The sequence below is a fragment of the Podarcis tiliguerta genome (assembly GCF_965153285.1).
Source record: "Podarcis tiliguerta genome assembly, chromosome: 14".
Taxonomy (NCBI): domain Eukaryota; kingdom Metazoa; phylum Chordata; class Lepidosauria; order Squamata; family Lacertidae; genus Podarcis; species Podarcis tiliguerta.
The window spans coordinates 21,309,055-21,334,584 of record NC_139547.1 but is presented as its reverse complement, the minus strand read 5'-3'; the positions used below and the strand labels follow the sequence as shown (position 1 = coordinate 21,334,584).

At 44.2% G+C, this 25,530-nt stretch overlaps 1 protein-coding gene across 1 annotated transcript in view; it reads right to left on the bottom strand.

Annotated features, from left to right (window-relative positions):
• Nucleotides 1–804: 804 nt before the first annotated feature.
• CHSY1 (chondroitin sulfate synthase 1) overlaps nt 805–25,530 on the bottom strand; it is a 99,082-nt gene continuing 74,356 nt past the window's right edge. Inside the window, exon 3 of the mRNA XM_083411970.1 lies at nt 805–3,891. Within this exon, the coding sequence (XP_083268096.1) occupies nt 2,299–3,891 (1,593 nt within the window). The 3' untranslated portion in view covers nt 805–2,298. The remainder of the gene's footprint in view (nt 3,892–25,530) is intronic.

Here is a 25,530-nt window from a genome sequence, read left to right as displayed (position 1 = left end):
CCCGTCCTCCTCTTCTTCCCTGCTGAGTTCTAGAAGAGCAACACTGAAGACTAAGGAGGCAGAAGTGGACAGTGGAAAGCAGGCAGGCAGAAGATGCCTGAGAGCAGTCTGAAGTTGTGCCCCATTTGCCCTAATGGAGCAGACTCCATTGAGCCCGTCACTGATTTGCAGAGAAATATCTGAGCATAAAATCTCTGATTTATACTGAGTCGACCATTGGTTCACATAGCTCAGATTAGTCTGGGACAGGAGTGTACCCCCTAGCCCTGCCCCCGGAATCTTCTTAACCAGACATGAAAGGTCACATTCAGGATGCCAGTAGCTGTTTCAACGCCTCTGCTCCCACAAGTAGCACAAGAACATTGGAAGTGAGCTGCTGGATCAAGCCAATGGTCCCATCTAGTCCAGCATTCTGCTCTCGCTGTGGCCAACCAGATGCCCATGCAAAGCCTGCAAGCAGGACCTGAGCACAAGAGAATTCTCCCCACTTGCAGTTCCCAGCAACTGCTATTTAGATGCATGCTGCTTCCAAGAGTGGAGGTAGAGCCTAGCTATCATGGTGAGTTGCTACTGATAGCCATCTTCTCCTTGAATTTGTCTTGCCCTCTTTTAAAGCCTTCCAAGTTGGTGGCCATCACTACTTCTTGCAGGAGCAAATCCTGTAATCTTAGCTATGCACTGTGTGAAGAAGTCCTTCCTTTTGCCTGTCCTGAGTTCCCCGATATTCAGTTTCATTGGATGACCCTGAATTCTAGCATTATGAGAGAGGGAAGCACAACCAGGAATAAGGAGAAGGCATAATGCTGAAGAGTGCAACAGAGTAATGCATATTACTCAATTCATTTTATTTTTTCCAGCAGGAGAGAGAGAGAAAAAATTTGTTACAAATGACGAGGTGCCAATATACAATTGTGCTTTCTGGTGTGCCCTTGTAAGGTTCAATGCCAAACTGCTTGTTTGTATTCAATCAGATGCATTTTATTTTGCAATGTGCGCGCATGTGTGTGCATGTGTCCAGCATGTGCACATATTTTACAAGTTTTTGCTCATCTGTGGTTATCCAAAACACCCAAACAAATCCAGCTTCTATTCTCTTCCTCATTTGGGGGCATCAGAGGTTAGATCCAAAAGTTCCAGTTACTTTTTTAAATGGAAAATGAAAGAGAACGCTTTAGAAAGAATCTTTGGAGATCAGTTTACTGCAAAGTAAGAAGACGTACGCTACCTTTAACAGCATGAAAATGCAATACATTCCTAAGATACATAAATATTAATGACTAGCAGATATTAAAAATAAAAAGACAGAGGATCTAGAACAAAGTATATTAAATAAATTAAAGGCCTACCCAATACAGACAGCAAAAAACAAACTAATTAAGCAAAGGAAACATAGTAAATTGTTCCCATCGAAATACTGTAACTGGTGGGGGGGATGGATATTTCCCCAACACATTCAATTTCGAGTGTCTCGGTTTTAAGTTTGTTGCTTTTTATGGCAAAAAAATGTAATCCCCTTCCCCCCATTAACTAAAACACTGTTCTTTGCCATCAAGGCATCTACACAAGAGATCCAATTTAGAATGCAACACCTGCTGTGGAAATTTTTAAACATCAGATCCACATGTGGACCAAGAAAGAAAATACTTTTTGTTTTGTTTTGTTTTAAGCGAAGGTACACATTTATCAAGGTTGTGCTCAAATCTCCCCTTTTCCCTCAGTTGCTCGAAATACAATGAGCAAAAAATGATACATTTTAAGGTTGAAATATCAACCAAATCGAAAGATTCTTGTACATGGATTAACCAATACTGCCACTCTTGTTTACTTTGTTCAATTTTTTTAAAAAATACAAGGAAGAATCCATTTATGTTGTTACCAATCCCAAGAGGGAAGAAATATTAAGGGAACCATTTGTGCCACTTAGCAATGGATAACTCCTGGGGAAACCCAAAGAATATAAGAGGGGGGCAGGGAAGCTTTCTTTTCTCTTTTTTTAAAAAGTCTGTTTTATCAGGAAAAGGTAATTTATTTCAAGTCGTCAGAAATCAGGCAAGTTGTAATACTCAGCCACAAACGTTTGTTCAAAAAGGCAAAGGTTGATCACAGTTTTGTTCAGAAAAACGCTCAGAAGGTCCTTGTAAGAAAACGGCGGTTTCTAAAATATACCCTTGTGCGGTCTTTTTCTTAAAAAATCAACTATCAAAAAGTTTTCCAAAAAAATAAATTAGGGCAATAAAAAAAACGCAATAGGTAGTTTTTGTTTGTTTTTTTTGTTTCCTCTCCCAGCATAGCTGGATGTTAGGCTGTCCTCAGGGAGCCATTAGCAATGCTGTTTTTCCCAAAGCTGGGCTCATTTTTTTGAAGCCACAGCTCAGCCAACTGTTGCGTAGACCCATAAGTTGATGCTTTGGAGCCCAAGCACATTTTATACTGTTTTGGATCAAGGTTGGGGTCACAAAAGACAGGATGGTGTACGTGGACAACTCCAACCTCTTGGCTCCGGAAAGTCTTTAGGCCAGCCTGGACAACTTTGTTAAACAAGTCGACATCCTCAAGACCCCAACCTTGGATGGAGACATCAAAACCACCAGCTCGAATAAGATCGCCCTTGTAAATGCAGGCAATCCCAAAGCCATAGTTCCTCCAGAAGCCAGTTTTCTGGGTGAAGGCAAAGTGATTATCACTAGGAACTTTTCCACTATAGACAATCTTTGGATCGTACTGGCTAAAGATGACTGGGAAATAAATCTGTTGCCCTAAAACGGTGTTCGCTCTGCACCGCTGGAGAAAGTCTGCCGTAAACACCAAGTCGACATCGCAGAAAAAGAGCAAGGACTCGTTGCTGAACTGAGAGGACCCAACTTCTAGCGCCAGAGCCCGGGAAAATTCACCAGACACCGGCAAGATCTGCATGTCTGCCTTGGGGTATTTCAGGCGATAATCCCTCATCAGTTCAACCTGCCTGGCTTTGTCAGGGTTGGAGTCCGAATTGAAAAGCAGGACAACCAATTTGACGTTCTGATTAGGAATGAGGCAGGTCTTTTCAAAGTTCGCCATGAAGCGAGCAAACATGTCAAAGCGCCCAGACAAAGGAATCAAGATGTTGATCTTCTTGTCTTTGGGTTCCTTTTTCTCCGCTTTCGACTTACTCAGCTGGAATGGGACAAACATCTTGAGGGAATTGGAGAGGAAAGACAAAGACCCTGAATCCTGGTTGATCTTATTGGCCAGTTCTTTGGCATCTATCTCGTCGTGCTCCATAAACTGGACTTTGCTAAAGGTCTGTTGCAAGTATGCATGCCTGCGGACGGGAACCGTCATTTTCTTCCCCTTGTGCTTCTTGTACAAGAGCAGTAAGTCGAGAACGTATTCCGCCCCGTACATTGGATTCACCCTGCGATAGCCGTACTGGATCTCCTTGAAGTCTATGATCCGCCCTCTGGTCTTGGCGTTGGCATTGATCATCTCCATCACCTGCATCACAATGTCATCCAACGCCTCACGCTGAGAGGAGTCCATCCCTCGACGAGGTGGCTGCCCATCTGCAGCGGAGTAAAGGTACTTCCCTGTGAGGAACTCCCACTCCAGAACATCCTCTCGTTGCCTCGGCTGAAACCGCATGAAGGAAGGCGCGATGCCCAGCTGAAGGTCGTCCCTGTGGACTTCCGTACTGCTGTATTTGCTCATGAGGACGATTTCTCGGTGTAGCTGGATGGTCCGGTAGCGCAGCTCTGCTATTTTGCGACTAAGCATGTAGCTATGGAGCCTGTACTGGTAGGGCGGGCTCTTGTTTGGGTGCAAAGTGATCGCCCTGTGGATCTTGCTATTACGGAGGTCTTTGATGTAACCTTTTTTGTTCTGCTCGTAGTTTTCGTAAAATAGCTGCTGCATCTAAGAAAACAGGGGGAGGGGAGAGAGAATGTTACTATGTAAGAATGGATAAAATAGCCAATCACCCTACACATTTGTTTACATGAATAGAAGGGCTTTGAAGATAAGCTCTTCCCTGCTCTTTAAGCATAGGTTTTAGCAATATCAGCGGCTACTCAAAAGGAATTAAGAGGATTATGGATTGTAGACCAGTGAGAAACAAACATCTACTACAGTCCAGAGATTAGCATAACCTTTTCCACCAATTGCATTGAGACTGTCTTCCCAAGGGACCATGCAAGAAGCCTTTCCTGCTAGTACACGTAAATATATTTTCATGACAATAAAAGGAAAAGAAGTTAAAGCAGTAAGCATGCCACTACAATGGACTACCACAAGAGGAAGTGATGGCCACCAATGTGGATGACTCTAAAAGGAAGTTCATGGTGGAATAAGGTGATCAATGGCTCCTAGATACCATGGCTATGTTTTCCCTTCACTGTTGGAGGCAGTGTGTCTCTGAAAAGCAGCTGCCGGGGAACACAATAGGGGAGAGGAGCTCTTGTGCTCTGGTCTTGCTTTCGGGCTCCCACAGACATCTTCCTGGCCACTGTGAGAACAGGATGGTGGGCTAGATGGATGGTACGTTAGTCTGATCCAGCAATGCACTTCTTCAGTTCTTACTACTCGTAGCCATCTTTGTCCTATCTTCTACACTAAAAAGCCAGGCATCTTTCTGAAGAATATGACATGGCAAAAGGATTTTTTAATCCAGTACTGTATCATGATTTAAAAAAAAAAAATATTGCCCTCGAGCAACAGTAAAATGTGCCCTTCTTCCTGCAAACAGTGAAATGGGCTGACCAAAAAATTAGCCATCTATGAAGGAACGGTCACCTTTCAGTTGCCAAGCCACCAATGAGTTGGGTTCATTCCACTAGCTCTGCTGAAAAGAATAGCTTTGTTCGATTCCTCCTCTCCCTAAACCAGGCATGGCCTAATCTGGCCTTCCAGCTGTTTTGGGACTACAACTCCCATCATCCCTAGCTAACAGGACCAGTGGTCAGGGATGATGCACTGTTTCCATTCAAGCTAGGCATTATAATAATTATTATGTAACTTCCACCAACCAACCAACTAAGTAACCACCAGTGCCTGCGAGTTTGCTTGCTTTCCTCTTTCCTCCTCACCCCCTTTTCCTTTTGTGATGTCTTTTAGATTGTACACCTCCAAGCAGGGATCCAGCAGGGCTTTCAATATGACCAATCCCCCTCTATCAGTCTTGCCTTGTACTAAATCTCATCTAAATTGTGGGTGGGGCTGAGATAAAGCTATCCACCTCCCACCCACCAGAAGGCTGCCTGCTATGCCTCTGCAATATTCTGTGCTCTGCCTCTTCCTAACTGGTCTCTGCTGTTATCTCTGTGTGTGTGTTGCTGCATAAGGGGGGGGGGGTGTCTTGCCATGTAACTTCAAGTGTGACTGGATCACTGCAATCATTCTAAATAAAGGGACGCACTAGAAATGCCTGTCCCCATAGAAGACTGTGTGTTGAATCTCTGCATGAGTTACTGTTCTCATCTCAAAGCAGACAATACTTGGTTAGGTATCCTTGACCTGGTCTAAGGCAGCTTCCTACTTAAACATTATAAAAGCACACATTTCAGAAGCAAAAATTGCCTCCAACTTTAGTTGAGATCTTTTTTAAAAAAAGAATGGCCCCGTTATCAGAATTGTGGAAAACACTGGCTTATGTAAGCCGATGGCTTCCTTTAAAAGGATGGCTTTGGGGATAATGATATGACTTGGGCCAGGAACAGGATGGGAGGAAAACAAAGGCGAGTCTGCTTGAGGTGGTCTCAGATACCAAAGCAACAGAAACAGCCGCAGTCTCTGTCCTATATTCAGATGTATCAAGTACTTTCCACTGGTATCGGGAAACAGCCATGGGAAGTGCAGGCATCTCAAAGCCATACAATATTGATGGCAGAAGATAAACATGGGGGCTCAAGTTAAGCTCGGCAGGCATAAATATTTATGGCTAAATGAATTCAAACACCTGCAAAGTCACAGCCACCTAGCTCAGCCAGGCAGGACAGCCGAGATGCATCAAGTGTCAGGAAGACAAGGTTGCCAGGGTGTGAACTGATAAGTACGTGGCATCAATGGGTGGAGTCAGGCCAAGTCTGGACTGGGCAGGGGTGGAGTCAGGTGGTTCGGGGACGTAAGGAGAATGGCGGCAAGGGGACAGGGTCTTTTGGGGATGGCACCTAACCTATGGAACCCTCTCTTGGGGAGGCTTGCTGGGTACCTACACTAATGTATTTTAGGCCACCCCCTCTTTATGTTTTAACTGTTTTAAATTTTAAATTGAGATCTGCTGGCAAAGGGCATGCAATATTAATAACAGTAATATAATACATTGTAACACTGATGGCACTAAATAAAAACATATGAAAATCAATCAATGATCTTGGTTTGGTTAAACAAAGGGGGAAGATATTAAGTTTTGTATTTTTCTCTATAAACCTTAATAAAATTTAATAATAATAATAATAACAACAACAACAACAACAACAACAACAACAACAACAACAACAACAACAACAACCACCACCACCACCACCACCACCACCACCACCACCACCACCACCACCGCAGCCCACAAAACCAGCTAGTTGTGGGAGAAGAAACAAGAAAGGGTCTGTATGGACCATACAATCCCTCAAAGCAAAACTTTCATTATTTTCAAAAGTAGCATTATGTGTGCAACTTTTACTTTAGCCTAAGATTTGTTTTGAAATGCAATTCATGGTTTGCATAAGAAAATAAAGCAAGTAAGTGGTGGTGGGGATGGGACGTGAACAGAAAACCAAACCCTCCATAGCCCTGAGGCATTGCATCCAATAAGCGGTCAACAGAGTATGGAACAGCCCCAACAGGAAATTAATAGAAGCCAACACACTTTGTTGATTACACAACTGCATTTTAACAAGCTACCAATAGTCTAGTCTAGATGTTATGAAACACAGGGTTGCAAGGTTAGGTATGGGTTATTTGCAGCTAGCCTGCTTTTTTATGAATGACTGATGTCAACCACTGAGCAGGACCACATGGGAAGAAAGGGCAAGTGTGGCCTTCAGGAATGGACTTTCCTTTTTGCACATGCAAGGTTCAAGAGGATCTGGGGAATGAGGAGAAAGGGTGGGATCTCATCCTCCTCTAGTGGTTGGACATCAATAGTAAGACAGTGACAGAGAGAGGGACAAAATCAACCACCCAGAGGAATAGTCCCTCTCACTATGCAATATCGGCAAAGCGTCATTCTGCATAATAGTGGTTCCTTCCAGAACCCAGAGAACAGCTACAAGGTTGTGAAGAAGAGCTACCATTGCAGTCTTGTACATTCTTGAAATCTGCTGCTGATACAATTGGAATTGGGCTTCAACCATCAATCAAAAACACAGCACATTAATGTTACACATGTTTAGCTGCAAACAGAGCCTGCTGAGTCCAAACAATATGTGTTCCCAAGAAAGAGCCCATGGAATTGGAGATTCTGCACCAAGAAAACCAGAATTCTGCCAACTGCAGAAATTAAATAATTCATTCTGAAAGGGTTACAGTTGTGAATGCAGTAATCTGGTTTTGCTAATCATGCGGAACTCCACCCCCCTCAAGTCCTGGAAATCCCGTCCAGCCACTTCTCTCTGAATTTTCAGTAGGTAAAACTCATAGATTTAAAACCATATGTGCTAGAAACTTGCTTTTTTATTTAACTGAGTTTGTCACAGAGCTGAATTCTGAGACTTATATCACTTTCTTCACTCCTCAGCACACACCCACACACCCTAGTCATACCTGATGTCCCAAGAGCTTAACATTTGTATTTGAAGAGAACATTTTTTTAAAAAAAGACAGAAGTCCTGAAAATGCTAACCTGCCTAGTCCTTTACAGTTTCATATACACAAGTATTTTCTTTTTACTGAAAGGAGTGGTGTTGATTTTTAATACCACCCCACAAACACACATTTGGCCACTTCCAGGTCCAGCAGGACACATTCAACAGTGTGGAATGCCTTCCACCTCCACACCACAAACTTTTGGATGAAATGCATGTTTAGAATAGAGTCTCATGGTCATCAGCACAACCAAGCGTAGGTTTCCACCTAGAAGGTTGCAGAGAGCCCACAGATACAATGAAAAACTATTCGTCATTGCTCCCAGGTTGGGTGGTTTTCAAAGGCTGAATATGCAAGGACTTCACAATGATTCATCTGCCTCAGAACATAGGACTCATGGTTAGTACTCACTGATAGCTTTGTTCTCCATGATGGCTATGTTCACTCTCCACTGTTGGAGGCAGTATGTCTCTGAATACCGCTTGCCAAGATTCACAAGTGGAGAAAGTGCTGTTGTACTCAGGTCCCTCTTGCAGGCGACCCATAGGTATTTTGGCTGGCTACTATTACAACAGGATGTTGAAGCAGATGGGTCTTTGGTCTGATCCAGAAGGACTCTTCATATGTTCTATCTGCATATTTATAAACCACTCCTCCAGACCACCACTCTCAGGAGTTTCATGTAGATGCTGAATAGCATGGGCAGTGAGATGGAATAGTGATGCACAGGCCCTCCAGTGTCTCTACTTTCCAGAGACAGTCTTAGATTTACAGAAGCCATCCCAGTTTCTGGTCCCATAAGGTCCTGCTTTTCCTTAGGACATCCCTATTTTCACCAGAGAAATGTTGGAGGGTATGGAGTTATGTGACACCGCCCCCCTCCCAGAACCAAGGAGATAAATAATGATACAACCTTTAGAAGACATCTAAAGGATAGGGAAGGTTTTTTAAATGTTTAATTAAATAATGTTCTTATATATGTTGGAAGCCGCTCAGAGTGTCTGGGACAACCCAGTCAGGTGGGCAGGGAATAATAATAATAATAATAGAATAGGACATCTCATCCCTATTTTCATCAGAGAAATGTAGGAGAGTATTAATGTATCCTAAAACCTAAAGAATATAGGGTTGAACAATAATCTCCTAGCGCTGCTGTCCGGAACCAGCCTTACAGGAACGACTGAAACCAGCACAATACAAGTGCCTATAACTCTCATTTTGGACTACCATCTCCAAAGGATACCATGGCCAAAACTGTCAAAAGCCACTGAGAAGTTCTGCAGAACTAACTTCGCAACTTCCACTGCTGTGCCGCAATTCAGGGTAAGAAGACCAAGAAGAGGCCACGCTTTGCCTGAGCAGTGGGGCGAACCGCTTGCTGCCTTGTGTTGCTGCAATACTGCAGGGCGATTAGAACAAAATGGTGCCAAGCAACAGCAACAGCATTATGGCTGACCATTATGGCTTCAGAGTTTACAGCCACAGAAGAAATGAATTAAACTGCTATTTCATACAGGCCTCCCTTAACTCTGCACGGCTTATTTCAGAGTAGAAACTGCACAGAATTACACTTTAAATTTATGGCATGAATTTCTTCCATGAGGGAGGCATAGCCTACTCAACAAGCTCAACACCTCTTCCTAGGAGATACTTCAGCTCAGCATTTGTAGTAGGCAATATGCCTTTTTCATTGAGAAAACCCTAAGCTTTTGAGGATTGCCAGAGACAGTTTGAGACCCACTGGCCTAATGTTTACTTTTAACCCACCAGAGCGCCTCTCCCTCTCTCTCTCTGGGATGTATCTCCCCTTCACTGGAAACTGAATATTGTCATTGTAGGAACCTTTGGCTCAGGCTCAACATACTTTTCACTGAAAAGTTTGTCTTACATTCACTTCCAATGCAAAATCCCCTCCCCCTTTTGCAAGCTTTCAATTTTTTGCCATTTCAGTGCATTGGGGGGGGGGAGCGGACAGCTGCTGGGGGTGGGGAAATAAAGTCAGTTTATACTGAGATGAGCAGACAGCCAAAAAATACCCCTGGAACAGGAGCCCTATACTGCAGCTCCATATTTTAACTCCTTCTTCCTAAAAAGAATGCAGTGTCTAAAAAGCAGCTTTTGATAAGCACATTTACAAACTTTCAAAGGTTTGCTTCGAAGCACAATATAAACTGCTCGTATCTATGGTACAGAGTCAGTTGTGACACACTGGTAGCCTAAAAGAAAAGTGATGGGGTGAGGATATCGACTCTCTCCCTTGCTTGGTCAGGTAGGGTCGGTACTCACAGTCCCCAGGCAACCTGGGAAATGACTGGTGCCAAAGCGGAACGACAGGTTTGTATCATGTCCAGATAAAGAGTGTGTGATTTGCTAGCAGGCAAACGCCTGGATTTTGTTGGTTATAGTGTGTGGAGTGGGGATAAATCACAATAAAACAATTGGCATTGATTTGCCACTGGGTCCCCACAGGCCAACCCCAAAGTCTTGCTAACCATATCTGGTTTTCAGGTTAGCCTGCTAGTAGGTTAAAGGGAAAGCTACTGAGCAAGGAGAAAGATAGTCAGCGATGCTTGGGCACAGCAACTTAAGTTGGGTGGAGGGGAGAAAAACCTTCATTTTTATTGTGTTTGCATAAGAGACAATGTAGTAATGGAATCTGACAAGAAGAAACTATACTGTCATCTTTAGGTCCAGATGTGGAAAAAGGCATCCAATAAAGCACATGTGGTTTAACTTACTGCATGTGGATTCGTGCTCCTCTCTCTGATTTATTTATTTACTATCCAAAAGGTCTGCCAGTTGTGATGGGAAGGAGAGCCAGGCCTTTCCTGAGACCCACTTGCCCAGCCTCCCATCTGTAGCTGAGGCCACTGAGCTTGAGGCTTCTAGACCCCCACACTGCATTTGCCTTCCTTTCAAACCAGGAAGTGTCCAAAAGGGCTGCCCCTCCCCACCGCTAGCCTACATCCCCATGGAAAGACCAGGACACTCAAGGAAAGAGTAGCTCTTGGCGCAAAGACACACACACAAAGACACAACTGCACAGGAGAATATAGTTCCCAGTGTACTCCATGGAAGACATTTGCGAAGGGGGGGGGGATGTTATACTGTTTGCAGGTGTGTGTGTGTTTTATCTGTAAAAACTGCTTAGGTTAGGGCCTGCTTTGAACAGTTTTTGCCAAGCAGTATAAAACTCTTTCCTTGACAAAAAGAGTATTCTCAAAATGTCCTGGGAGCCATATCCATGTGTGCAGCTGTGCCTGGGAGCTGTTTTTGGAAACACCTCCTGTCCTCAGCTGCCTCCCAGACTGCAGCCCATTCATTTTCCCCTATAGAACTCAATGGGAGCCAGGGAGGACAAACCCAGCCCCCACCTGCCCTAGGATTTGTGGGGGTTTTTTGAGCAGGCGCGAGTGTGACGGGAGGTAAGAGCAAAGTGGAAGACTGCATGAGGGCTGATCAGTAAGGCCACAACGTACCTTTTATCCCAGTCAGTTTTTGAATTGGATCTTATTTTTATTTTGTCATGGACTGTTTGGTTGCAGAGGAGTGGTGGGAGCCACCAGCTGGGGAAGCCCCAAGGGTACCCCCAGGGGGAAAGAAGGTTCAGAGCCAGGGGAGTGGTGGTGGGACAACAATGAGTGGCCAGAGGGAGAAGAGGGAGCAGATTGGGAGGAGACGTTGGAAGCTGAAGAGGTAATAGGGTTTCGTGAGCAGGAAGAGTCTTTGGCAGAGAGCAGTGCAGAATCAGAAGCGGCAGCAGAAAGGGGTCAGGAGGCAGAGTGCAGGCAGGCTACCGAAGAAGCCAGGGAATCTCTCCCTCCTGCTGGGACCAGCTCCCTTCCTCGCTGGTCTCCCAGAACACACAGAGAAATAGAGAGGGCAGAGCAAAGAGAGACAAGATGAAGGAGCCTTGGGATGCCAGGGAAGGAACCAGGGGGTGAACCTTAGAGAGCAGTGGGAAGGCAGAGACCTTCAGTCATCACAACTTCCTCACTGGGGGCAAGGCCTACTGGGAAGAGTTGGTGTAATCCCTTAGCCTGCACTGTTTTGGTCAATTTCACTGACACCGGGTGTTTTATGGCTGACCTGCCCCTGACACTGGCTCCTGACATTTTTAATATATGCAACTGTTTAATATATGCTTTTATTGTATTGTGAAATCCCTTTCAGATGTTCCATAGTAAGGCTTCATGAACGAAATGAACAAATAAATATTATTTTGATATTGATAACAATTTGCTGAATACAGTGGTATGCCTGTCACCATGGACTCACGTCGTGCCTATTGTCTATTTTTCATTATTTTAATGCAGATCTTGTGTGTAAACTTCTGGCAATTTACTTGTAGGTTGCTCCTCATTTCATTATAGCTCAGGGTGGAAGGAGGCCTCATGTTTTTCTTCAAATATCTGGTTAAATAAGGTTTTCTCTCCAAAGAACTAGGGGAACAGCCAAAAGAATGGACTTTGCATCCATTTGGTGGATGTACGTTTCTGGCGTACATGACAAGTCCATTACATGGATGGCACATTACTGCGAAAAACGATTTTATTTGTTATTAACCATATGTGTTCATGCTCTAACAAATGTTCCTTTATATTACTGTCGTTTTAGCATCCTTTCCTTTCATGCTCAGACTTGATTTAGCTGTAGGATGTGCCCTATTTATGTGCTCTCGGCTCTGTACCCCCCCTTAAAGTGTAATGATGGTGAACCCTTGTTTTGTTCTGTATTTTAAAGTTCTCTGTGATTTCTCTGTATTTCTACTTTGATTCTCCAATATAGTATTTGGAAACCAATAACAATAATAGCAGCAGCAGCAACAACAACAACCCCAATTCCACCCACCAGAAGACAAGTTTCAAATACTGGGAGACATAGCTGATTAGAGCAAGGTTCAGAAAGATTTGTCATACATATCATATGAAAAAGGTTTTAGACTATGATATACACACATACCAATTTGTGCAGCAACCAATTACACAAACACAAATTTGGTGGTGTTTGGAAGGACTAAGTTGTATCTAGTAGAATAAACAGCTTTTAACTGTGCGCTATAAAGTGCTGCTGATGATGTTTTTCTTCTTCTTGGTGCCTGTGAAAGGGTCCCAGAATTTCCTTCCTTGCGGTGCCTTGAGCTTGATGAAGCTACAGAGAGCTCTAAGAAGGAAGCCAGCTCTCTGAAGAGAAACTTTACAGTAAGGGAAGCCCAAGGTCACTCAATTCCCAAGGCATTTCAAATCCAGCTGTGAATTGGAAAAGTTGAACGGGCTCCAGTTTAATCTTTCATTTACATTATTACGCAATGACCTCATGAAGCGATGTTTTCCCCCTCGCCCAATCAGCAGAAAAGCCGTGAGATTTATATTTACTGGGAAACTAATGAGACTAAAACAGAATTTTCACCCACACTCCCCCTTGCATTTGGGGGGGGGGGGAATAAACCCCACACCATCTTTCAGAAGCAAGATCCTTCCTTCTGCTCCAAGTGCCAAGCTAGAAGCTATCTTTTGGAACCGGGATTTAAAAGGAGAAAGACTTAGAATACATTTTTTTAAAGTTCCCATTTCTTACTTACACATACACACCCAGACACTTGAAGTCAGAAAAAGCCACAAATGACTGATAATTGTCAGCCTACTTTTAAACACAGCTGCCAAACAACCACACTGTGCTTGATAAAATAGCTTTGTGAAACTTAAAAAATTGAATATTGCCTATGGTAACTAAATGGGTCCAACAAAATGCTTTGGGTGGCGCTGTGGGTTAAACCACAGAGCCTAGGACTTGCTGATCAGAAGGTTGGTGGTTCGAATCCCCGTGACGGGGTGAGCTCCCATTGCTTGGTCCCTGCTCCTGCCAACCTAGCAGTTCGAAAGCACATCAAAGTGCAAGTAGATAAATAGGTACCGCTCCGGTGGGAAGGTAAACGGTGTTTCCGTGCGCTGCTCTGGTTCGCCAGAAGGGCTTAGTCATGCTGGCCACATGACCCGGGTGCTGTACGCCGGCTCCCTCGGCCAATAAAGCCAGATGAGTGCCGCAACCCCAGAGTCGGTCACAACTGGACCTAATGGTCAGGGGTCCCTTTACCTTTTATTTACCTTCTATGATGTGTATAACCACAATACACTCTGTCTATTAAAGTGCCTACACAACCTAAAAACGAGTTGCTTTCCCATTTGATCTAATACAGAATTCTGAGTAGCCTGAAGGCTTGCACAGTTTACACCAATCTAGCTAACTTTCCATATCCAGACATTTGGAACCAGATATTTCCATGTCTATATCTGAGGATAGGTATGGGGATATAGTTCAAGGCCTTCGTATTCTGGAGATTGTTTGTGTGGTGCTCCATCACCAGCGTTGACATGTGCTACCAATTCAATCACATGCATCTGGGCTGCATTCTGGGGTGTGCATTTAAAGGGCCACACATGAGTCCTGCCAAAAAACCATGGTCTGATAACAGCAGAGAACGGCAATACAGAAACCACACAAGCTTCCTCATTATCCGGGAAACATCCTTTGCATTGCAAGAAGTCACACACTTTGCTGCCACCTGCCCAGTGAGATCTTTCATTCAGAGCACGGCTGGCCTTATAGCAACAATGCAAAGGCATAGCAGGTTTTAGGCTTCAACTGGAAGATGGTTGAAAATTGTAATTTTTATATGGCATCAAGATAGCTTGGAATTCGAAATGTCCACAGAAAAATTGCTTGTTTTTAAAAGTGTGGAAGCAAAATTGGGGGAAGGGGGGGGATAAAGACAGGAACAACCCCTGGTTTAGGGTGAAAATGGAGAAATGCACATTATTCATGGCCAGAACACTGGCAGCTGCTCTCCAGGGTTTCTGGCAGAAGTCTCTCCCATCTCTACCTGGAGTTGTTGTGGATTGTACCTGGAACTTTATGCAAGCAGGTACTATTATTAGTAGTGGTGGTAGTATACTGCCCTTCATCCGTACATCTCTACCACTGAGTTTGGACCTTTCCCACATGATTCCTTCAGACCACAGGCCCATCAAGCTCATGTTTGCAAAGCAGATGTGCTACTACTGCACTATGGCCTTTTCAATAAAAATCTTGTTGCGATTGCTTGTTAAAACTGTTGGGACACTGACTAGATCTTTCCTCTCTTTTCTTTTTAGTAAAAGGTCCCTGATAAAAGAATAAATACATAACGGTGCCCAGAACCTGCAGAGGGTCATAAATGGCAACTTGCCATGCGCTGTGTGCAATGGATATTAATTTATCTTCACTTCGTAACTGAACATGATACACCACAACTAACGACTGTAAATCTACTTACAGCCGCTTCCCCAAGCTGGCTTTACAGGAACCATAAAAGTGGGCCAATATAAAATAAAATCCCGCCAGACCAAACACAGATGTTCACAACCTGCTTTTCTCCTCCGATGAGTCACCTGAAGTCTGGGGTTATTGTTTCTAAAAAGTAGGTCTGAGCAATGTTCTAAATAAAAAACAAACAAAGCAAAGCAAACATTTTGGAAAGGGAAAGGCAGAAAGCCACACATTTCTCTTTGCTTCAATGAAAAAGAAAGTATAATAATGCTTTACGTTAGTACAGTGCAAGGGACAGATGCAAAAGAGGACAGAGCAAGAACTGCAAATGTTGCCTTTAGGCTCCAGTTGCCATCATAACCAAGAGCTGGAAATGAGGGGAACTGTAATCCAAAACAACTGGAGGGCACCACATTGACGTTCCCCATTATAGAGCTTTTAAGTGGTCTAAGCGCTTGTCATATTATGACGCACACCTACCCATACCCATTTTGCACATAGGATGACTGAGAACACAACAGAGTAGCTTCCCTAAGGCCACCTAGTGAGTTCATGAGAGAGGTAAGAGTCAAAGCAGGCACTTCATAGCCTCGGTCTCTTAACCACCACACAATTTCTCAGTGAGTCTTAGGATGAACAAGAAGCCCCTGTCTGTCACTTCTCCTTCACATGTGAAATTTTCTTTTTCACATATGTATCCCATCTTTTTTATTTGAACCCTGGTCTCCTAGGTTCCAGTCTTAAGTTCTAACCACTCCGTCACCCTGGCTCGACTACTCTGACCACGAAATGGGTACTACACCTATTCAATGTACAAAACTGCCTTATCATGAGCCACGCCATGTTACCCCAGCCATGTGTCAAATTTGGTCAGGCAAGGGTAGGGTGCTAATGATCTGGCCCATGGGCAGAAAAAGCTCCTCAGCCCTGCTTCAACTGGAGGTGCAAGAAACTAAACCTGGGACTTTGTGCATGCTGAACAGCTGCTCTGTTGCTCAGCTATACCTCTCCCCAAGTGGGGGGACTCCAGAATCCATTTTGTCTGTTACTTTTAAAGCTTATACCACCTTTCTATTAAAAAATGACCAAAGCAACATTGCGTTATGACTCCCGAATCTAGCAGCAATCCAGACATGGAGTAGGAGGCTGCAGAGTCACCTCCTAGGGGGCCGGATATGAAGTTCATGTACTCTGAGCTGGCTGATGGAGATCAGGGGGCCACAGCAACTGAGGCTGGCAGACATAAAACCCCAGAGGAACCTCCTGGACTACCAGGGCAAAAGCCCAGACAAGGGTCTTCCCCTGAATTTGAGGAACAAGATGGCTCCTACTACACATCACTAGTCCAGCAGTGCAGGGAGAGCATCAGGAGAAGTAGTGCTCATCTTCAGGCCAGAGGGTTGGCCCTCTAAGCCCTCAATGTTCTCCATTAGGGGGTGGAGCCTGGAGAAGGCCACAGTCTGTTCCCAACCCTTGTCAGAGCACATGGCTCACTCTTGAGTCACCTGTGGTCCTGCCAACGTCTGCCCTGCCTTTCCTCCAACCTCACCCTGCCTTATTTCACCCAACAGCTTTTGCCACTTTGTCTGTGGGATCTGGCATCGGGAACATGAACTAGCTCATTGGCATGAGATAGGAAGCAGAACTCGCTGCATCAGTTCTGTGGAAAACCAGCTCCAGCAGGCCTCCTCTACCTCAGCTGTCATCTGCAGCCAGTCATTCCATCAGACTGCCTCAGTGGGACAGATGGGAAGCAGGGCTCATTGCATCAGCTTTGCCAAAAGGCCAGCTCTGTCAGGTGGTTCCTGCCCCTGAGCTGTGCCAGCTGGTTGTTAAGAACAACTGCTTAAGAATTGGTGCCTGAGTTTGATTCTTTTCCTCTTCCCTCCCTGTCCTCTTCTCTTGTGTTGTGCCTGTGTGTGTGTTTTAGATTGTAAGCATGTGGGTAGGGACGGCATCGTTTAATTGACTGTATGTAACTCACCCCAGAAGTCTTTTTGGCTGAGGAGTGGGGTACAAATGCTCAAAATCAGTGGTTCCCAATTGGTGGTCTGCGGACACCAGGGAGTCCGCAGAACCCACCCAGAGGTCCTGGGCATATATCTATCAACCATCCAGGACATCCTGTTTTGGGGGGCTGTGCTCTTGAGCAAGAGCACAGCCTGGAAGACGCATGTCCTGGTTTTTCACTGGGACGTGTTGGAAGGTATGGTGGCACCATTCACCTAACAAAAACTGCCACAGAGGTATCAGCATTGTCAGAAATAGGGGGTTCGTGGCTTGGCTTTTGCAGCACTTAGCTAATGGAGAACCACTGCCCTAAATAATAATATTCTTTCTGTCAGTTCTTAACCCTGAACATGTACAGTGGTACCTCAGGTTACAGACACTTCAGGTTACATATGCTTCAGGTTACAGACTCCGCTAACCCAGAAATAGTGCCTCGGGTTAAGAACTTGGCTTCAGGATGAGAACAGAAATCGTGCGGCAGCGGGAGGCCCCATTAGCTAAAGTGGTACCTCAGGTTAAGAACAGTTTCAGGTTAAGAATGGACCTCCAGAATGAATTAAGTTCTTAACCCGAGGTACCACTGTAATGCAAACATGGGTTGTACATCACTAACTACAAAGGGACACGTATACCGACTGCAAACTGTGACTGGCGAAGATGAAATCTGCCGTGTCAATCGGGAGGAAAAATGTAGCTTGAGGCCTTTGGATACATCGTAGGCTGTTTGGCATTAGCATTACCCAAAAAATGCTTTGCAGGATATTAAGAAATATAGATCAGGATATTAAAAGTAAGCCTCATTTAAATGCTAGCAGTGAGCACCACAGCATTGTCAGATCACAAGCTTAATGAAGCCTAAGAAATGAGCACCAGAACCTAATTTGAAGCATACCAAAAAAGAATCTTGTACAAATTCCAGTAAATCCGTTAACTCCTTTAAAGGATGCTGATTGCTTTGCTTATAAACGGGAGCAGAGGCAGGCATATGACTATCATATGATGATGGCATGAAATCGCTTACAGACAGTGGTTATTTGTGCAGCAAGTTCTAGGGCCGGCATTTTCATGCAGGCTGTTGAAAATGGACCCATGACCCTGTGCAATCTAAGGCAGCTCTTAACATTCCTTCTGTATTACTGGTTTCACATACATTGCAAATTCTTTTTTAATAGATGCACTTCATGACTAACGTATAAGTTGCAACTACAAAGAAAGAAAGAAAACCGATTTACAACATATGTGAAACCAGTAATGTGAATGGAACATAGGAAGCTGCTTTATAATGCCTCAAATGACCACCTCCATGCAGCTAAATACTGTCTGCACTGACAGGCAGCGACTTTCTAGGGTTTCAGACCATTTCCCCCCAGCTCCACCTGCAGACAGCAGTGTCTGAACCAGCAATCTTTTTGCATGCGAAGCATGAACTCTGATCAATGAGTTACAATCTCCTGAGTTGTCCAGCGTAAGTAACAAACAGCCCTGCCTATATTATATACATAATACATAGTTTCAGACAGGGCTTAATTTATAACAAGGACATCTATGGGGTTTACACTTTAACTTACAAAGAGAGTAAGGAAGTCCATGTAGAAAGCATGCACTCCTGCTGCAATCCTGTACACACTTATCCGAGAGAACATCAATGGGGCATTAATACTTCTACACACATTCAGGACTGAGCCTTTGCACAAATTACTGTTTCTGGAGCTAAGCCCAGATACATCCTGGCTCAATTTAAGCTCATATGACCTGAAGATATTCCACCCTGATGGGCCAAATTTTGAATAACTGACGCATTGCCTCACTTTGCAGTCATCAACATTGGATCTCAGACGCTACAAACTAAGTCCCTGAATGCAGGAAGAGCAAAATAAAATCAAACCACAGAATACTTTGCATTGATCTGTTTCTCTTCTCAAGTTTCACCATTTGATCTCAACACTGGCTACAAATTAAGCCCTGTAATTCAGGGCAGATAAGAATGAAACTGACCCTTGGGACAGCCAGCTATCCATCTCTGAAAGCAATACGGCAACAGTTGTAGATTGGAAGAGAGAGTAGATTGAAAGAGAGGTAGGGGTTGGAGAGTTCCTTATCTAGCCTGGGCTTCATTAATAGTGATAATTCAGTGCAGTAAGATAAATGGAAGGTAACTTTAATGTCTGAAGTTGCCCCAAACTTAAGAGAAGAGAAGGGATAATTTTTAGACTGATACAACTTGTAGGTGGGTCTTTGCTAAAGAGGATTGTTTATTTTAATAAAACATTTAGATGTACCATATTTTTCGCTCTATAAGACGCACCAGACCACAAGACGCACCTAGTTTTTGGAGGAGGAAAACAAGAAAAAATAATATTCTGAATCTCAGAAGCCAGAACAGCAAGAGGGATTGCTGTGCAGCAATCCCTCTTGCTGTTCTGGATTTTGGAATAGCTGCGCAGCCTGCATTCGCTCCATAAGACACACACACATTTCCCCTTACTTTTTAGGAGGGAAAAAGTGAGTCTTATAGAGCAAAAAATACAGTAAGTTTTTGGCCTCAAACTATCTTACAAAACTTTTTTTTTAAAAAAAATGACTTTTTTTACTGGCTTGGTAAAAAACGGCATCATTTTTAAAGAACCTGGGGATCAGACAACTTTAAAAACACACACATAAATTTAAACAAAGATGTTTTTTGGAAAGGTCCCCTCTACATTCTCACTATTTTTAAGCAAATCCACTTATTTCACACTTTCCACACCAAAACACAGCCATTCTTCAGAGTTTGGCACCTCTGAATTTTGAAGTGCAGTTCTCCCACCAAGTAATTTGTACAACGATGCATACACTAGGTTAACATAATCATAAAAATGCACATGTGGTGAAAATAACATACAAACATGCATTGTGTAAGGAGAAAATGTGTATATCAGCGGGAAACGAATACAAAGATATGTGCATTAGGATAAATTTGCATTTAAAAGCAGCTGAATTTTCATGAGGACTTTTTTTTAAAAAAAATTGCAAACTGATGTAGAAATGTTGAAGAACCGAATTTAGGATTGGAAAAAATTAGAAACCGAGAGAAACTAAAATCAAAAGATCCTGTCATACCTAGACCTCGCTCTGCTTGGGGTTAGAGGCTATACCTTAAAAGTGCCTCCCCCTTTTTTCTTTTAACCCCCTCCCCCAAATCTTATCCTTCTGCTTGAAATATTAATGCTGTAGTCATGTAACACAAAAAAAAATTGGTTGCAAAAGCAAGTTAGCCACCCATAGAGTGTTTTAAGTCCAAATCAGATACTAATCAGGCCTGAAGTAAGTAGTTGGTAAGCAGTAAGTAACAAAGCAGAGATTAATACCCCGAGGGAGACACAACTCTGGAACAGGTTCAAAGAAATGATTGCTGCTTTCTTAGTCACTGTGTTCGGTCTCTTGCCCAGACAGCAGAAAAAAGCATACTATTCCAGATTTCAGAGGATTTAAAATATTTATTTTGATGGGTGTTGCGTGATGGAAAAACTAGTATAGATAACCCAAGAAATAGGCTATGGGCTCCAAGTTGAAAGAAGATTAATTCATAGTTGAAAGTAGCACTGTTTTTCTGAAGGGGATCTATGTTCCATAGTCAGGTATCCCCATTTAAATATGGTTAGCACAAGTTTTCTGCTTAGAAACCAGAGAAAGGTTCCCTCAGTGAAGAGAAGATGAGGATTTCTATCTAAAAGTAGTCTTCAGCCCCCCAGTCTCGTCAGGATCGGACATGGCTTAATAAGTTCAGAAAGACAGGGTGGGGGCAATTGTGGGAACTAAGGATGGAGGTTTTCATCCTCTTCAGGAGCAGAGGAGGGTGTAGACCAGCCGCCAGACACGACTGAGCAAGAGGCAGAAGAAGCTCTTCAGGTGTCAGAAGGGGAGGGCACAGCCTCCATACATGAGCATAAGCACAGACTCACCCAGAGAGACAATGTGTCTATGAACCTGACATTCCCGTGAGGAAAAGCAGTCTCGCAAGAAAGCTTGGCAGGAAGGGTGTGGAAACTTGTTAGGACATCTCTGTTGTCCTAACTAACAGTTCTGAGCTTCTTGCTTGGTTCCTCGACTCCTGCTGCAATGTTTGCACTGTTACTTGCCTGAATAGCTATCTGCGTCTTACTCACAAGTAAGAACCTCTGTCATGTTTTGGGTGGGAGTCAGGACAGTATGATGGATGCTTAACACTGAATATCAACACAATGCTGGGTGCTGCACAGACACCCACAAACCATGTGCCAGGGCACTGAATCTGTGTCTTATAAATGGATGCAAGACAAAAGAGAACATCCAGTAGGCTACCCAATTTGGAAGAAGTGGCTATACAGGTGATGAGCATAATGGCACCTTTATTTCAAGCTGGGAAGCATCTGCCAAGTACTGAGGCTGTGGCTGCCAGAGTGGAGGTGTTGTTGTTGTTGTCGTCGTCAGCCCTAATGACACAATAGAAGTACATTTGCACCATCTTCCATTGTTGTTGTTGTTTAGTCGTTTAGTCGTGTCCGACTCTTCGTGACCCCATGGACCAGAGCACGTCAAGCACTCCTGTCTTCATCTTCCATTTTAATTTCACAAGGACATTGCTCTGACAAGGAACAGATAAAGGACATTGCTCTGACAAGGAACAGATAAAGAGGAACCAAAGGGTGCTCATCAATGGTTCCTCTTCATCCTGGAGAAGAGTGACTAGCGGGGTGCCACAGGGTTCTGTCTTGGGCCCGGTCTTATTCAACATCTTTATCAACGACTTGGAGGATGGACTCAAGGGCATCCTGATCAAATTTGCAGATGACACCAAACTGGGAGGGGTGGCTAACACCCCAGAAGACAGGATCACACTTCAAAACGACCTTGACAGATTAGAGAACTGGGCCAAAACAAACAAGATGAATTTTAACAGGGAGAAATGTAAAGTATTGCACTTGGGCAAAAAAAATGAGAGGCACAAATACAAGATGGGTGACACCTGGCTTGAGAGCAGTACATGTGAAAAGGATCTAGGAGTCTTGGTTGACCACAAACTTAACATGAGCCAACAGTGTGACGCGGCAGCTAAAAAGGCCAATGCAATTCTGGGCTGCATCAATAGGAGTATAGCATCTAGATCAAGGGAAGTTATAGTGCCACTGTATTCTGCTCTGGTCAGACCTCACCTGGAGTACTGTGTCCAGTTCTGGGCACCACAGTTCAAGAAGGACACTGACAAACTAGAACGTGTACAGAGGAGGGCAACCAAAATGGTCAAAGGCCTGGAAACAATGCCTTATGAGGATCGGCTAAGGGAGCTGGGCATGTTTAGCCTGGAGAAGAGGAGGTTAAGGGGTGATATGATAGCCATGTTCAAATATATAAAAGGATGTCACATAGAGGAGGGAGAAAGGTTGTTTTCTGCTGCTCCAGAGAAGCGGACACGGAGCAATGGATACAAACTACAAGAAAGAAGATTCCACCTAAACATTAGGAAGAACTTCCTGACAGTAAGAGCTGTTCGACAGTGGAATTTGCTGCCAAGGAGTGTGGTGGAGTCTCCTTCTTTGGAGGTCTTTAAGCAGAGGCTTGACAACCATATGTCAGGAGTGCTCTGATGGTGTTTCCTGCTTGGCAGGGGGTTGGACTCGATGACCCTTGTGGTCTCTTCCAACTCTATGATTCTATGATTCTATGACTATGACCTCTGTGCCCTGCTTGCCAATGTCCAGTTGACTCTGACTGGACATTGTGGCAGAGTTAGTGCTTGACCAGAATGTCATTTAGCCTGACTCAGCAAGAAAAAGAGAGGAAAAACAAGAAAAAGGGAGGGAGAGAAAACCTCCTCAGAGTGGTGCTCAGAAATAGCAACTTATTTGAGAGCTGCCAGACATGTTTCAAAATTATGTTCCTTGAGGGCAAAAGATACTCTCATATCTTACTTGGGGACAACTCATTCAGGAAACATGCTTCCTGGGTGGAGACAGAAGGAAGAAAGTGTTGGGATACTGCCAGGGAGACAAAGTCCATCATGACTCCACGTCGTCTCCGAACATCCATCGATCTCCCGACACGCAGTATCAGCAATTAGCGACACGAGCTCCAGAAATAGCTTGCCACATTCCAGAGCTGATGCACGCTCTATCAGCAGATAATGCACATCGAAAGATGCACTCAGGAGAGCATTATTTACAAGTTTATTCAGCGTTGATCAGAACAAAGAAAACATGACTGCCTGCTTCAGTGTCTCAGACACAGAGAAAGAAACGAAAGCAAAGACACAACAGAAACATCCTGTGAATAGGAAATACGCAGGCTGTGACACAAACATCCTGCTCCCTTTTAAGGTGGAACGGAAATATCCTAACAGAAAGGTCCAGCAGCCCCACAAAGGTCAAAGATTGGACACTTCCCAGGATTTGGAGAATGGAAAAGTTCAGTGGTTCCCACCACCTTAGAACTCTTGACTGGAATTTCCCCCAAAGGCCTCCTTCATAATGAAGAGTCTACATCAGGCCTATGACACCCCAATATTGGCTCCTTCAGTGTTTCCCAAACTTGGGTCTCCAGCTGTTTTTGAACTACAATTCCCATCATCCCTGACCATTGGTCCTGTTATCAAGGGATGATGGGAGTTGTAGTCCAAAACCAGTTGGTGACCCATGTTTGGGAGACACCGGACTACATTAACACCATACATTTAAGTGCTATTATACTACTTAAAACCACCATGGGTTCCCCCAAAGAATCATGGGGTGCTGTTAAAGGTGCTGAGAATTGTTAGGGAATTAGCTCTCCAGTTGGTGGCCCAGTGTCCTTTTGAGCGACTGCTGTCTGCTGAGATTTAAAGAAGAAGGAAAGGCTAAGCCATTCTAAAAATGTAGAAAGAGGCTACAGGACCAGACCGGTGGCCCATCGCGTCCTGTTCTCATAGTAGCCACCCAGCCACTGGTGGGAAACCCACAAGCAGGACCTGAGCACAAGAGCACTTCTCCCTCCTGTGGTTCCCAGCAAATGATATCCAGAAGCATTACTGGTTCAAACCGTAGAGGCAGTGCATAGCCCAGTGCAAGGCTTATAGCCAGAGTCTTGGCTTTTAGCTCACACTCCAACTCCAACAAGGTACTGCTTGCACAATAACAACACTACTCCTTTCCATTTGAGAGCATCTAAAGCAGGAGCTCCATCTCCACCACATCCGATGATGATGGGTAGGGGCAATGATGGAGGCACTAGGAATAACTTGTGACATTCTGCAAGATTTCGCCCATCCACTTCGTTCCAAACAGTCAAAGATTTATGCATATATTCTGTACTGAGCCACTTGTGGCTTTTAGACTCATCATTTATTTCTATTACTGGACAAACCATTAAAAGCTTGAGGGTTTCTTAATGTTTACCTTTTACATACCCAAGCAATCTCCATTGCTCTCCCCCACCCCCCAACTTCTTCAAAGCAGCCGAAGTCGGCAATATGGAAGATTATATGTCTTTTTCTGGGTTGGGGGAAGGGGAAGAAGCACTTTACTTCTATTCCTGTCTTTAATTCATCCTTTTCACATACAGCTGGGCTGCGGGCAAGTCCCCAAAGCCAAAGTGGCAGTTTGCTGTGTCTGCTGGCCTTCCAAAATTACCACTCTGCCTGCTGGTGATTCACAGACCAGAATAAGACCAGGGAAGCGAGACGTGCACTCGGGGACTAGAATAACCCATTTGCACAAGGAAACAGCTGGCAGCTTAATTTTTCCTTTCTTCAAGACATTAAAATCGCTCTATATAAGCCAAGAGAATATATATATATATATTTCCCTGACACAGGTTTTCTGTACAGCAGGAGCTGGAATGCCGCTTTTGGCAGAGTAGGGAGAGGTTAAGTGGTACATTTGAAGGTCCCTTTATAGAAGGAGTGAGTCCCATTCAGCAGAGGCTGGGGCCCATTTGGCCTGGTAGGGCAGCAGGCAGAGGGGCCAACTGTTGATGCAGCCAAAGCAAATGAGTGGCAGAACCAGAGCCAATGATAGGAGGAGCCGACTAGTTCTGGTTTGGTCCATATGCTGTGGGTTATTGGGGGGCGGGGAGGGGAGAACACACACAGCAACACAGATTTCTAGACAGTTATGTCAGCTAAATTTGCATTTCCGCGAAGCACAATAGTTCTTCATTAACATGACCGTTAAAAAGCATACAGTGGTACCTTGATTACTGAACGGATTGGCACCGGAACGGCTTGGCTCCCAAACGCCGCAAACCTGGAAGTAAGTGTTCCGGGTTTGCGAACGTTTTTTGGAAGCCGAACGTCTGTTTCAGCTGTCAGCATTGTTTCCGGGGCCAATCAGCCAATCAGAAGCCACTCCTTGGTTTGTGAATGTTTTGGAAGTCAAACAGACTTCCAGAACGGATTGCATTTGGGAACCAAGGTACGTGTGTGTGTGTGTGTGTGTGTGTATTGTCAAGCTC